This window comes from Aquila chrysaetos, chromosome 5 (genome assembly GCF_900496995.4).
Source record: "Aquila chrysaetos chrysaetos chromosome 5, bAquChr1.4, whole genome shotgun sequence".
Taxonomy (NCBI): Eukaryota; Metazoa; Chordata; class Aves; order Accipitriformes; family Accipitridae; genus Aquila; species Aquila chrysaetos.
In genome coordinates, this window is record NC_044008.1 from 31,807,859 (window position 1) to 31,823,549 (window position 15,691).

The 15,691-nt window shown below is 37.9% G+C and overlaps 1 protein-coding gene across 7 annotated transcripts in view; it reads left to right on the forward strand.

Annotated features, from left to right (window-relative positions):
• PNPLA8 (patatin like phospholipase domain containing 8) overlaps positions 1–8,847 on the forward strand; it is a 40,415-nt gene extending 31,568 nt beyond the window's left edge. For 4 of the 7 annotated variants that reach the window (XM_030014209.2, XM_030014207.2, XM_030014208.2 and 1 more), the window contains exons 9-10: positions 5,654–5,849; positions 7,968–8,847. In XM_030014209.2, the coding sequence (XP_029870069.1) occupies positions 5,654–5,849; positions 7,968–8,242 (471 nt within the window). In that variant the 3' untranslated portion in view covers positions 8,243–8,847. Of the gene's footprint in view, positions 1–2,494; positions 2,720–2,748; positions 3,257–5,653; positions 5,850–7,967 lie in introns of those variants that run through there. The other 3 variants (XM_030014213.2, XM_030014214.2, XM_041123494.1) reach the window with 3 other exon arrangements.
• Positions 8,848–15,691: the final 6,844 nt, after the last annotated feature.

Sequence of the window (15,691 nt, forward strand, 5' to 3'; positions counted from 1 at the left end):
ATAAAATAGATAATGGGCACAAAGAATGCAACAGTATTCATACACTTTGAAGGCTGCATTCCGTCACCGCATTTTGCACATCTTGCTAATGTTTGCATTTGCTGATCACTATACTTAGAATCATTCTAAAATGCATTATTGTGTAAATACAGTTTTATTCATGGAAAGTGAGACACATGAAACTCCCTAGAGTATGTAGTGCAGCTTGTCACTAGTATACCTAGTTTCCCTAATCTTTTCAGCGATTGTTGTATTTTTCCCGATAGCCCATCACAACTATCCAATATTTGCTGTATTTCTAAAAAGTATTTTACTAGTGTTTGCTTTTATTTGTTCCCCAGCCATGAATGTTTTTCAGTCCATGGCCTGAGTCAATAAATTTAATTGTTTGGGTTAAACTTTTTGCTTCTGGATCACTGTTCTTAGTTTGTCATTCTTCACTCCTGCGGAAGCATGCTGGGAATATCCTAATTCTACCATCATACTAACTGAAAAATTTAAATTTAAGACTGAGATATAGGTGGATCGAAGACAAGAGATTGTACCAAGAAAACAGAACATTTGAAATTGAATGGACTCATTAAATGAATGACTTCCTCCTGAAAATAGAGACAAACAAGAATTCGCATTTTGGCCCACAGGCACCTCTACCGATAGATCAGCTAAATTGGCCTTGTCTACTTCCAGTTGTTTAACTGCATGAAACTTGAAAGTGGGAAGAAATCGCATAGAAACTAATATGGTAGAGGAAGCTGTTGTGTTTAGTCACCAAGAAAAAAAAAATTAAGATACCAAATTTAGCCGTTCTCCAAAACAAATTGACAGACTAAATACATAGGAATTCAGAGCAAGGATCGGTGAAGATTCTTGTGATCTCAGTATGACTTATGTACAAAACTGCAGAGTTGATCACTTGGAATTGTATTCCAGTGTCTCAATGACAAGCATGAAGAAGGATATGTCATGATTTCTTAAAATTAGTTTTTTAAAAATTTAGATCTAGCTTTCTTATTTCTGTATTGCTAGTTTAATATATTTCTCGGGAAGGACTTTTTGTCCAGTTCTATGAAGATAGAGGAATTATTCAGAATCTGGAAGGTTAGTTTCTATTTTTAATCTTAGAACTGGAAAAATCTTTGTTGTTTACAGTTTTCTTAAAATTCACATACATGTGAAATCATTGCAATTAATTTTAAAACTTGTGAAATATTTTTCCACAAGAATTTCAGTCTTTGACATAACTAGCTCTAAGGCTTCTGGAGCTGCAGAATTAAATAAATTATTGCAGTGTTTCTTTCATTGAGTCCTTAGTAGTCCCATTTAACTAACATTATTTACTGCTTCAGTAGTTGATCGTTGTAAGCAAAAGAGCAATATGATGAACATCTTTGTTTAACAGAGTAAGCTGATTTGAAGCACAATATTGATCAGGATGTGGTCATTATCAACCATGGAGGGGAAGAAAAAAATCAGTTGCCTGCCTTACTGAGTCCTAACTTTCCCCAAATTACATGTGTCTATATAAATACTAGAAATTCTGTTAAAGGTGTCTACATCGAAAATTACTAGGAGTGGTTATTTACTGTCATTTCAATAAACCTAAATTGGAGAATATTTAAATATGGAAATCATTGCACAAAGCTGTTACTTATCATCACAATACATACTTGGTATGTGTAGGTATGTGTACTTTACCTTCCTTTGATCTTTTATTTGCAATATTACAGAAATACTGTAGTATTCTAGTATTATATACCCCCTAACTTTTGGTAACACTAATTTTCCTATGGTGAAGCAATCATGTTTAATTAAACTATATTGACAAGATCAGTGGAAATTATTTGGTAAGCATGTTTTTAATCTAGGATTTAAAGAAAGAAGCAAGCACTACAAAGATAACTATTAAGATTTTATATTAAGATTCATGGGGAATTATATCAAGAACAGAAACATCCTTGTATTTAGTTTTCTTTGTAGAAGCTAATTTAAACATAAGCAAAGGATAATAGGCCTGAAGAGGCCATTCATTTTAACAGTGTTTTGAGCAAAGCGGACAGTATCCAAAAGGAGTTCAAAGAGCTTTTTGTACATTGAAATGAAAGCTTAATTTAAAAAAAAAAAAAAAACCCACACTCAAAAAAACCTCAGCTCAGTAATCCTGTTTTTACTTATTTATCTAGCACAGCTGTAGTTAAAAGAAGTTTCTTTAAAATGTTTATCAACTCCAAAACATTTTTTTATTCTGAGCTATTCCCGAGTAAAGTTGCTTTTTTGTTGTTCTTGTAATGTGGTGATCAGGTATGGGACATAGGGAGTTCAGGTAGCATTAGGATATAGGAAGCTTTTGCATAATGCTTATTGTAGTCAATATTCTGTTTATTTTACATTTTACATGTTTTATTTGTATAGATTTTGAATGGCTATAAAGATCTTCACCTCTGCTATTGATAATGTTTTCAGCTTAAGTTTTGCCTTTATAACTGCCTTTTTTTAGGGCATTCCCAATGTGGAAAGTCCTATTGAATTCCAAGTCCAAAGTAATCTTAGTTGGAGTGAAGATCACTTTACTTCCAAGAAGTGCTGAACATACTTTTTGAGATTTGCTGGATCAAAATCTCCTTACCTGAATACTTCTCAGACTTATTGTCAGTCAAACTGATTCTTATTAGTCGTAAAGTATTTTATCCCACCCTCATCACCTACGCTTTTGACATGTTGCTAGCAGAATATGTCTCTCCTCACTTCCAGACTTATAAGAGTAGCCTTAGTTCCTATCAGTCTTGGGCTGAATTCTGATTTTCAGACAACTTAAAGGAGCGTCACATTCCCAGGAACTGGTCCTCAGGGGGGACTTGAATCATCCTGATACCTGATGAAAGGATAATACAGAAAAGTTCAAGCAACCTAGGAGATTTCTCAAGTGCATTGATGACAACTTCCTGGCACAGTTGATGGAAAGGTGCTTCGCTGGACCTGATGCTTACAAATAATAAAGAACTGGTCAGGGACATGAAAGTTAAAGAAAGCCTTGGCTACGGTGACCATGAGATGATGGAGTTCAAGATCCTAAGAGAAGGGAGCAGGGAAAAAAGCAGGACTACAGCCCTGGATTTCAGGAGAGCAGACTTCATCCTCTTCAGAGCTCTGCTTGGAAGAATCCCATGGGCTATGGCCTTGAAAAGAAGAGGGGTCCAGAAGTGCTGGCTGATACTCAGTGATCACTATCTCCAACCTCAGGAAAGGACCTTCCCAACAAGTAGGATATCAGGCAAAAGTGGCAGGCATGGATGAGCAAGGAAGTCCTAACGGACATAAAAAGGAAGTGTACAAAAGGTGGAAGCAGGGACAGGAGACCCAGGATGAATACAGAGCTCCTGTCCAGTCTTGCAGAGATGGGGTTAGGAAACCAAAAGCCGGCCTGGAGTTGAATCTGGAGAGGGATGTGAAGGGCAACAACAAAGGATTCTACAAGTACATGAACAGCAAAAAGAAGACAAGGGAAAACATGGCCCCGCTACTGAATGGGGCAGGGGAGCTGGTGACAAATGACATGGAAAAGGCCAAGATGCTTAATGCTGCCTTTGTCTCAGTCTTTACCAGTAAAAATGGCTTTTGGGAATCCCAGGCCCCTGAAGCTGGGAAAGTCTGGTACAAGGGGGACTTAGACTTGGTGGAGGAGAATCAGATTAGGGAACAGTTAAGCAGACTGGACATACATAAATCAATAGGGTCTGATGGGTTGCACCCGTGAGTGCTGATGGAGCTGGCTGACACCATTGCAAGGTGACTCTTGATTATCTTTAAATGATCATGGTGCTTGGGAGAGGTTGGGAGAGCAAATATCATTCCTATCTTCAGGAAGGGCAAGAAGAAAGCTCTGGGGAACTATAGGCTGTCTGGCCTCAGCCCAATCCGTCAAGAGGTGATGGAAGAAATCTTCCTGGAAAGGATTTCCAAAGTCATGAAGGACAAGAAGGTGATCATGAGTGCTCAGCATGGATTTACAAAGGGGAACTCATGATTGACCAACCTGGTGGCCTTCTGCAATGAGGTGACTAGCTTGGTGGACAAGTGGAAAGCAGTGGATGTTGTTTGTAGTAACAACTATGCTTTTACTGTAGTAAAGCGTTTGACGCTTATGTGCCATAACATCATAGACAAGCTGACAGAGCGTGGGTTAGATAAGTAGACAGTGAGATAGATTGCAAACTAGCTGAATGACCAGGTCCAGAGGGTTGGGGTCAGTGTCACAAAGTCCAGTTGGAAGCAAGTCACTAGAAGTGTACCCCAGGGGTGAATACTGGGTCCAGTGCTATTCAACATCTTCATTAATGACCTGGATGATGGGACAGAGTGCACCTGCAGGAAGTTTGCAGATAGTACAAACCTGGGAGGAAGGGCTGGTACACAGGATGGTTGGGCCACCACTCAGAGGGACCTCAACAGGCTGGAGAATTCTCATGATGTTCAACAAGGGGAAGGGCAGAGTCCTGCATCTGGGGAGGAATAACCCCATGCACCAACCCACACTGGGGACTGAGTGGTTGTAAAGCAGCTTGGCAGAGAAGGACCTTGGGGTCCTGGTGGACAACAAGCTGAACATGAGCCAGCAATGCACCCTTGTGGCAAAAAAGGCCAACAGCATCTTGGGCTGCGTTAAGAACAGTGTTGCCCACAGGTCAAGGGAGATGATCCTTTTGGCACTGCTGAGGCCACATCTGGAGTGCTATGTCCCATTCCCCAGTACAAGAGGCACATGAGCATACTGGAGCAAGTCCAGTGCAGAGCCACAAAGATGATTAAGAGACTGGAGCATCTCTCGTATGAGGAGAGACTGAGAGCTGGGACTGTTCAGCCTGGAGAAGAGAAGGCTCAGGGGGGGTCTTATCAATGTGTACGAATAAAGGATGGGAGGGAATGAAGATGAGGGAGCCGTACTCTTCCCAGTCGTGCCCACTGACAGGACAAGAGATAATGGCACAAATGAAAACACATGAAATTCCATCTGAACATAAGAAAATCTTTTACTATGAGAGTGGTTAAACACTGGAACAGGTTGCTCAGTGAGATTTTGGAGTCTCCATTTGTGGAGATAACTCAAAACCTAACTGGATGTGGCCTTGGGCAACCTACTGTAGCTGACCCTGCTTGAGGATGGGGGTTGGACCTGATGAGCTCAATAGGTCCCTTCCAACCTAAATGATTCTGTGGTTTTCCAAGTCTTAAATCCAGGCTGTAGCATCCTATGTAATGACTGGGCTTATAAAGTAGCTTTAGCCAAGCTTAGCTCTTGTGGTTTGTTTTTTTGGTTGGTTTTTTTTTTTTTTTTTTTGGAATCTGCAAGTAGTGATTTGGATTTTATTACAAAATAGATCCTTGTAATACCAGTAATAAGCTTTTCAAGATGCAGACTTTTTGATGGTGTAAGAAATTATCAATATGCGTATCTGTCTTACCTAAGCCCAGGAAGCCTAGCTGTGTGGCTGCTGCATAGCACAAACAGAAGAGTTGCACAAAAGATGGAAATGAATGCTTGTTTGATTTAATTGATTTTATGTATTAGTGCTGTGCTAGTTTAGTTTATAGTTGCAGTTTCTTTTATGACCGTATGTTATGTATAGTACTAACATTTGTATTTATTTTTAATTTACAGGATGGAGGTCTGCTTCTAAATAATCCTTCTGCACTGGCAGTTCATGAGTGCAAGTGTCTTTGGCCAAATGTTCCATTGCAGTGTCTAGTATCGCTGGGCACTGGTCGATATGAAAGCGAGGGAAAGACCAATGTCACATACACTAGTTTGAAAGCCAAACTCACAAATGTTATCAGCAGTGCAACTGATACAGAAGGTTGGTGTCTTAAGACACATTTGTATTGTGACTGTTTTCAGGTTTTTATGTTTCTTAGAATTACAGTTCCAATTCAGAGAGCAGTCTGCAACCTTTTGTCTTTCCCCGTCTCCTCTTTGCCCACCCCGCTGAAACTACTTTAAACATGTCTCTTTGTAACTCATCATGTATAGTTGGTGTTTTAGTACCAATATTACAGGTTTTCTGGACATGATAATATAAATGCATTTCTTAGCATTATCTCTGTGAATCTTCATCTTCACTATGTTGTTGCTAAGCTCTTTGAGTTTCTGAGTTCTCAACTGTTAATATGAGGTTGATGACGTAGGTATACTAAAGATAAAAGATACCTTAAAATTATCAGAATGACGGTAATCACAACAGGATTTATACAAAGTGGTATGTTTTCACTTGTGCTTCAGGATAAAGCCATATTCAGGAATTCATTTCAATAGAAAAAATCATATTTTCTTATATTTGGGTTGTTTTTCCCATAAACAGAAATGCTTAATAGTTAATATAGAACATTGATTGATTTTCAACAGCTTAAGAAAACATATTTTAGTTCTGTTCTTTCCTATATGTGCTTTTCCACATGTGCTTTTCCAGTGACTAGACTATGTCTGCCAATGGTCATGACTTCCATTGCTGTCAGGAGGAGCCAAGCATGTGTTTTCCAAAATAAATCCTGCTCCTAGGATGGGAGTACGCTGGAACTCTATCACGAGCAGTTTACATCTGTTTTGTTTTTATAAACAGGAAATATTGATATGCAGATGCTGTCCCTCCCTCCCCACAAAGGAAACTGATACTGTAAAAAGCTAGGGAACAAGAAATACTCTTATGGTCTAGATCTCTTGCTGCATGCTCTCCGTAAACTGACTGTCATTAGTAAGAAAAATCTAGATTTTGGGCCACCTTTGGTTTTTGCACAGTTGTGGAAAGGCAGAGAGAATTGTGGGAAGGACACACGTGCTGGCCACAAGGGAAGAAAGTTTCATTGCAGCTGAAAATCAGGCAAGAAATTTGATGGGGAAGAGGAGGAAAGAAAAGCTCATTGTGGAGATCAAAGGAGAGGAAATGGAAAGAGAGGAGAGCAGATCTGAGCAAATGGGAAGTTATATTATGAAGGAAGAAGGGGAGAGTATTAAACAGGGCAAGAAAGACTGGATGTGGTGAGACAAGAACAGAGATATAGCTGAGTAATTTACAGAAGGAAGGACCAAGCAGAGAAGATTTCAGGTTAACAAGAATCTTTTGCTCTAGTCTTACCCATGATACTTTTTTCACTTTAAAGTTTTTATATAACAGTAGACGTTTAAAAGAATGGAGGAGCGTGGTAAGAATGCAAAGAAGATGGAAATAAAAGAGAATGAAAGATGAAGGAAGTCATGGAAATGGAATTTTAAGGGAGCCAACAAAGAGGAGAAAGATCTAAAAGGAGAGAGAAATAGGTTATAAAAGAGAGGAAAAAAGGAAGAGAGGAACATACAAATACATTACATAGCCAGTTTACTATTGTACTAGTTAACTGAACTGTTATAATTTAACTTGAACATTTTAAATTAAATGAATGTTAAATTCAAACCCAAAATCTGTAGGAGCATATAAAAAATTAATTAGTTGCAAACAAAAGAAAGCTTTAAACCTTCATATTTGTTACTGCAGTCTTTGAGATTAGAGAAGAATATATAGCTGTCATTTTCATAATACCTACTTCCGTTTGTACTGAGTGTAACAAATCATGGGTGTCCTGGATGGGAATATGTAAGTTACATTCCTGCTCTTCAGAATGCACTCTCACTTGTAAAGGAGTGGAATGTACATGTAATTAAAAATCTGGATAGCTGCAAAGCCTTCTTAATTGTCATACCAGTGAAGTTGTCTTAGAATAAAAGATGAAGCTTTTCCAGAGTAAACAGAGCTACAGGGCCATTTGCAAACCTTCTAATGAGAAAGGGGTTTTGATAAGGCAGTGGTGGAAAAACATTTACTCAGCAAAGCAGCACATATTTACACTTACTGCGTCTCTCCAGAGCACTTGTTGTTCAGGGACTGTAGGACTGTCTGTCTGTCTCATGTAAATATGACCGTTTCCTTCATTTGTTTTCAATACAGAAGTTCACACCATGCTGGATGCACTGTTACCTCCAGATACTTACTTCAGATTTAACCCTCTTATGAATGAAGACATACCTCTGGATGAAAGTCGTAAAGAGAAACTCAATCAGCTGCAGACAGATGGAATTCGTTATTTAGAACGCAATGAAGAAAAACTGAGAAAAGCTGCAAAAATATTAACACAAGAAAAAACAACTTTGCAGAGACTTCAGGACTGGATAAGATTAAAGGCTGACATGTATGAAGGCCTTCCCTTTCTTTCCAAATTGTGAATAGGTAATGCATGAAAGAACATAAATGTAAATCTTTTTCCAGAAAATTCGTTCAAGTAAGGATTTCCTCCTGTAAAGGAGGAATGTTTATTGGGGGTAAATAACATCTTTGGAATGCTATCAGAATTCTGGAGAAAGCAATTCAGGATGGCTGTTTTGTGCACACTTACTTGATACAAGGTTTTATGGTGTTAATTATTTTTTGAACTTTACGGATCTTACTGTTGCTCTACTTAAGTTTCTTAAAGTCAGTAAAACTGAAAATTATGAAAACAATTGTGCTATGCATTTTCGGATGTACGTGCCATAATTATGGTGGCAGTAAAAGTTTATCAACTACCAGGCTTATTCAAAATTAACAAAAAATAAAATCCTCATTCACTTCAGTGTAAGCAGTTATACCAGTTAGGCTTTTATGTAGCCAGTGAATTTAATAGAAATGTAATGTTCTTACAAAAACTTTGCCTGTGTTAATTGCACTTTTACATTTGAAAGATAACATTTAAATTCTTTTTTTATTTTCAGTGGGTTTTGTACATAACAGTATTGAGTAAGATGTTTGGATGACTATAAATGGCATATTAAATTATCAGAATTAACGGGTATTTTTGGGACTTGCTGCTTATTGTTTTTATCGGGATAACTTCAGATTGGTTCATTCATTATTTGAAAATAATCCCAAGCCCCAAAATCTCACTTGAGCAGCTATTCCTGTCACAGGATAAAAGAAATAATATCTTGAAATAGTTCACATGAGCGAGCAGCTGACTGCAGAATCATCAGTTTTGGATGCCAAACTTTAGGTGTCTCTAGTAAAGAAGAAAATTAGCAGTAGATACATGAAATAATAAATTATGCATTTCCTTTTCCTTTTGTCTTCTAACTTTCATATATGCATCCTCTTGAAATTACTTTAGAGTTGTGAAGTTAACATTTAGAGCTCACTATGATCTTACTGCTCATTCCTTTGCAACTTTCTGCATATGTCCAGAAGGGTGGTGTGGTAAGCTATGACAATACAGTACGTCAATGAAACAACATTTTCAACAACAGGAAGGTAACTGTGAGTTCTTCAAAACCATATGACTGCACCGAAATTTGAGTTAGACACAGCCGCTGTCACACGTTGGGCAGGTACCCATTAATAAGATTGCTTGACAGGTTTCTGGGTGAGTTTTTGCCTCTTGGTAGACAGCTACAGTACATGAAAATATTTACTAGATAAAATGTCTGGTTTATGCAGTAGATAAAAAATGTCCAGTTTCACCAAAAAACAGTGCATTTGTCACTTTGCCTTTTGGGACCAATCACCTGCCATTGCATTATCTGCTAAAAAATAACATTTACGTTGATGGTCACCTTCTGTACTTGTCATCTTAAAACATTGAAAATGTTATTAGGCTGCCTTTAGGAAAGGAAATTTGAGGAAGACAGCTGAGATCGTTCGTTATCTTAGGAGTTGCTGCATAGTATTCTGTGACTGCAAGAAAACATTTGATATGGGCTGTTCTTTTTTTAATCTGACGTATTTTTAATTTTTACTTGTGTGATTTTACTCAGATATCCATACTTTTCTAGTGCTCCCTCAGTTCTCTGGCTTGTTTTTGCCAATGAAGCTAGGAAGTGTCATCGGTGTGTAAGTTGTAGCCTTCACATTTTTTAAATTGCTCCCAATGCAAACAAATTCTAGGTGCATAAGGACTAAAGAAGCCTTTGCCATTCAGTATGTGAGCAAGGGACAAGAGGAGAAACAGAGAGAAAAGTTAAAAAGCTACAGCAATTTGAAGATAAGAAGTGAAAGAATGTATGTTGTTCACCCCCTCCCCCCTTTTTTTTTAAACTAGGTGATCACCAAATTAGTTCCTTGAAATGGGCAATAAAAATACTAAAAAGGAAAGTTTTATGATCTTGGTGCAACTGTACTTTATACAACTTCCCTTCTTCATTCCCATTACTAAGAACTGAGTAGAAGAATAACAAAACATTAAGCCTTTCCCTTTGGTATGAGATAGTTTAAGCATATAAAAAGGAAATGTCAACATCCTTCTGCTCAAGGCACCTTGTATAGAGTTAAGCTGTGTTGCCAGCATCCTAAATCAAAATAGACAATATAGGATAGTCTCATGTAACAACATACATAATACACGTCTTCCCCTGGCAAAGACCAAAGTCATGGCATCATTCATCAGGCTATCAAAGGCATTATTCTGAATTCATAAGTTTCCAGTCATAGCTTTTGGGGATAATTATTTATTTAAGAAAGCACTTACCCGTAGTGAACAAAGTGATAACATTTCCATTTAATTTTTATACAAATAAAACCTGTGAGTTACTAATGTTCAGGCAGTGGGGTAAGTGCATATACTGAGCTAGGCTTTGCAGGTGGAATGTCGATTCTGTTTGCCATAATGCAAGAATTTTTCTTCATTGAGAAGTTCTCAAAGTACTCGGTACTCTTCTCATGGATAAATTTACCATTATACTAGGAGTTGATTAGAGAATGTCAACTAGGAAAGCTACCTGTCTTTTGAATGAGTACAGAATATCTCAAATTAGCTTTATTTAAATATCAGGTTATTTCTAGTTCTTTATGAGCTACCTACAAAACTTCCACTACAGCTCTGTTGAAAAAAGTCATTTTGTATAGAGCCTTGGCTTTTCTGATGTACCTTCCAGAAGATTACATTAAACATATTCTAGGCTGATGAGTGCAGCTGTTTGGCTGACTGTTGAGATCCCATATTTAAGAAGTTAGAATATACTTGCTAAGACATCTACATTGTTTCCGTGTTACTTGACATGGCCTTTCCAAGTGGATTTACATAAATGCATTTAATGAGCTGACAGGAGTGAAGGCAAGTACCGTTTTGCCTTCAAAAGGATACTTGCAAAATGGTACTTGCAGCTGGTTGCCTTCTTTCTGCAAAATCCCAGTGTGTGTAACTTCAGCCCCCAAACTAGGACATGAGAAGTGGATGGGCTTCATGCTAGACCTCTGTAAAGCTTGATTTTAATCTTTGGTTTGTATTAAAGGAAGTCTGGTTCTGAGTTGCGTAAATATTAATATTTGAGATAGAGCAGATGCATGTAAAGAGATGTGATGGGAACAACACTAGGTAAACCTCTCATGAAACAGCAGTTCACTTTTGTGCCTAGAGAGGGTAAAAATATCATAGCTCTTAAACCGATGAGGTCAAGGCTACATATAAAGAGCAAGAAGAGGCGGCTGTATTTAAATCGGGTTCATTCTATGAAAAGATCCTGATTCAGTTTAAATGTATTGCTAATTTTTTACATTGCTGTCTTGAGGAGAGGGAGGGAGGAGTTTATTTCAGTTAGGGCAAGATCTGGATTTGTGATTATGCTTTTTACTGGAAGCTACTATCTTGTCTTCACCCTTTTTCCTCTTCTTTATTGCTGTAACTATTTTTTCTTAGCTGTGGCTTTTAAAAGTACACATGGAATTGAGTTGAGCTATAGAGTAATTAATTCAGACTGTTTTAGGCCACTGTGTGTATAAATTCACAAGATGCCATGTATTGAATCCTTTCGAACGAAACTCTTTGATCCTCAGTGTTAGAAGTGCTGCGCTGTCTATCAGGCACTAATTAGGAGTTTGCTCTCCCTTCTAAACCACTTTAAAATGTGCAGGTGCAACAGTTTTATCGCTCTAGCTGTAATTAGCTTTTAGTTACTTCAAAAAAAAATTAGCAGTTTGCAGGGAATCCTAACTATCATGGATGTGTTCCTACAGCACCGTATATAAAGTAAAACTATTTTCAGGAAGTTTATTGAGGCATTAGATGTGGAATCCCACATGATACTTTAATAGAAGAAAATGGAATAGGGAGAACTGTAGAGGAATCAGGACTGGCTAAATAAGGAAAAGGAATTTTAAATTAAGGGGGTTTATTGATAGGGAGCAGAAGGATTAGTGCTGGGTCAAATACTAGCATATTTTAAGTATTCATTTGGATGGATTGAAGAACATGGTAATTCTCTTCACAGGTGGATCTGGGAGGGATCATGAATATTTTGAACAATAGGATTTCAGTGCAGCATGGATTTGAGAAGAAAATAGGCTAGAATGAAAAAAGTGCTTCTGAAGAATAAAAATGTAAAATTAACAATGGGAGAAGGAATACTCTAATGCGGAACATCACGTTAAAGGAATCCAGCTTTGAAGAAGTACCCTTGGGAATGCTGGGCAGTTACCCAGTTAACAAACTGAAATTGAGTCAGCAGTCGCAGCTACAAAAATAACTATGTGTATCAATGTACGAGGGGAATTCCTTGGCCAGGAAAATGTGAACAAACCTGAAAAAAAAGGGATATCAATGTGATTTTTTAATCGAGAATAGGAAATTGCAAGAAGATAGTAGATAAGCATTCCAGGTTACTCATCAATTTAGAGAAGACAACAAGGTTTGTCTGCCCAGATGAGTATTACCACTTGAAAATGTGCCAGGTTTGCATCCTGGAAAGAAAATTGGGAAGTTCATGCTTTTGTTTAGAAAGTGATAATGTTGAATCTTTGCAAAATTGACATAATACCCAAGGGCTCTGATTTTGAAAGGCAGGAAGAAAGAGTCCAGACCAGGAAATGAACAGGTAAAGACATAAAATAATCTCCTGTTTTGCAAAGTCAGAAAGAGAAAGAGTGTTTAGGTCATCTCTTAGTTTCTAATTATCTATGCAGAAGGAGATCTTAATTGAAGGAGGTTTCATTACCAAAGGAAAGAAAATAAAACTTTTAGATGTTGAAGGCTGATCACTGATTTTAGGATATTTCCTGTCAGTGTCCATTCCAGCAGTGATATGAAGATACTGATTCTGTTGCACAAGGCGCAGGCAGCAGCAGTTGAATGTAATTATAGTTTTGGTCACTGCTATTAGAGAAAGAGATATTCAGACTAAAACAGATGCAAAGAAGGGCTGCCAAAGGGAAGATTAAGAGAGCATGGTTTGTTTCATCTAACAAAACAAGGGCTGGAAGGAGGGTACATGCTGCTGTTTAAAAATACTTCAGGAAGAAAAAGATAGTCAGCTAAAGGACAGTGCTTACATAAAACCAAAGGTGCTCAAACTGACCAGAAACAAATTTAGCCAGAAAGTAAAAAGGTGCTAAAGCCCCCAGGAGCAAGATTACAGAATAGCTGTACAGAAAATTAACAGAGCAAAAGAAACTGTTTTAGTGTAAGTTTCAGAAGCTGTGCTCGTGAATGAATGGGGTTCTATAATGCGCTATGAGAATGGCTGCCAGTCTCCATGGCCAACGGAATCCCTTCTAACTGGCAGGTAAGAACTCGTTAACCCCTTATATGTAACAGAATCCAGAGGCTTATGGAAGCTTCTAACAGCTCCTTCTCGTTAGGCCTAATAGATAAGGGTTATGTCTTGTCTTTGATCCGTCACTTACAGAGCATTTCGTTTATTTTGCTTTCCTTGCCTAGCTGGTAAAGGGAGCTGATAGAGACTGAAGTAATACAAGACACATGACAGGTGAAGGAAAAATCTGGTGTGTGCTTCCTACTCATTGGCACCGTTAATTTTTCATTGGATAATAAAATACTTACGTGCTGCTGGGTCAACAAATAGTGCTGATTTTCTTCCATTAAAAGATTGTTCTCAAAATGACAAGTATTAAATACAAACATCATCTGTTGCAGGAGAGGCTGTTAAGGCTTCCTCTTTCTGCTTAAGGAGTGCACTCCCAGGCACAGATGTGATAAAAACCCATAGTCTTACACTCAACGACATAAGGCAAGAAAGCAAAACCACTTTTGCCTTTTTTTTTTTTTTTTTGCACTGTTGCCTAAAAAGTGAGTCAAATTTTCAGACCTTGCAGAACTGGTCTATTTGAGGGACAGTTTGGTGCTAGAAGTAAGGTATATTCTTAGTGTAAGCATATTCATTTACAAAGAGAAATAAGCATGCCAAATGCCTCTCCCTCAAGCTCTGTAGGAACAAGACGAGTAGGCTCTTCCCTTGCTCCAGCCACACGTCACTGGGGTGTGAACTCAAGGGGCTGCTCCCCCCGATTCCCCCGATCGCTGCTCAGCCGCCTCGCTCCCAGACCCGCAGTCACGTGTGCCCCGGTACGTACCGGTGAATTCCAGTGTGCCACCTCGTCCAGTACTTTCCTGACGGCCTTCACTGTTCGCAGCTACTCATGTAACAAGAACCGTCTTTTTTTAATTGTTCTTTCTTCAAGATTTAACAAGGACAACTCTATTTTTTATTTTAATAAAATCAGCAGACTTCAGTGAGGGGGAACCACTAGCAATTTTCAGCATAATATAAAAATTAAACAAGCACTGAAACCCTCCAGTACTTATATCCCTGGTAATGCATGTTTAATCTTCAGTAGCAATGCAGTTTTGCTTTTTATTTATGATTTCATTTAATTTATTGGTTTCTCATAACAATATAATCAATGGCTATTTCACCATGTAATTGCAATAGCATAAAAAATACACAGTAGCATTTTGAAATCTTTACCTTTCAGGAAGAAGCTGTAATACAGCATTTTCATGTAAAACCACAGACACAACCTGGACAGATTACTAACACCATTAAAGTGCAATGCCAAGTTCCACAAACTTATGATTTTAGCATTTAAAAGCTTTTTTTAATTTTCACAAACCTTGTAAACTGGAAAAGGAACAGCTTTATGCGGTCACACCATTATTTTATAATTTAATAAGGTAGTAATCATCACAGTAATATCACAGAGAAACAGTCTTCCAGAATGTCTCAAAATTTTGATAGCAAACCCCCAAAAGTAATTTCTTAACACTTTGGTCTGTGTCCACTATTAGGCATAATTCCAGCAAAACTGCTGTTCCATGCTTCCTCGCTGGCTGCTCTGTAGAAATCAGAAATACGTTCCATTCCTGTCCTTTTGTACACCTCATTCAAATATATTTTCAGGCAGGCAAATCAGGCAGTCATGGAATGCCTGACCTTGAAACGAAAAGACCTATATTGTAAAGAAAAAAAAGCAGAAATGTTGGCGAGTTTAAAAGCTGAGTAGGGAGTATTTCTATCCTCCTACAAGGAAAGGCAGATATCTCAGGTACTGCTTAAAATGTGGAGTCAAAGGACAAAACCATTGGCACTACTAAATCTGACTTCAAAGCATTACTTTACAGAGGCTACTAAGACATAAGCATGTCGTAACTTCAAAACTTGAGCATTGTGTCCATTCTAGCTGGTTTATTTCTTGCTAAATACTAGATTTAAAGCCATCATCAAGCAAGTCTGAACAATACTTAGAAAAATCTGGGTATGAATACAGCAGGAAAGACAATATTATTTCTATAGCAGACTGAGTTTTAAATAATTTGCACTAGATATGTCATAAATCCTTGGGAAGAGCTACAGATCAGTAAGGAAAGCTTAGATGAGATTGTCAGGAAGCAAGTGTGCTCTGGACAGCTGTTTATT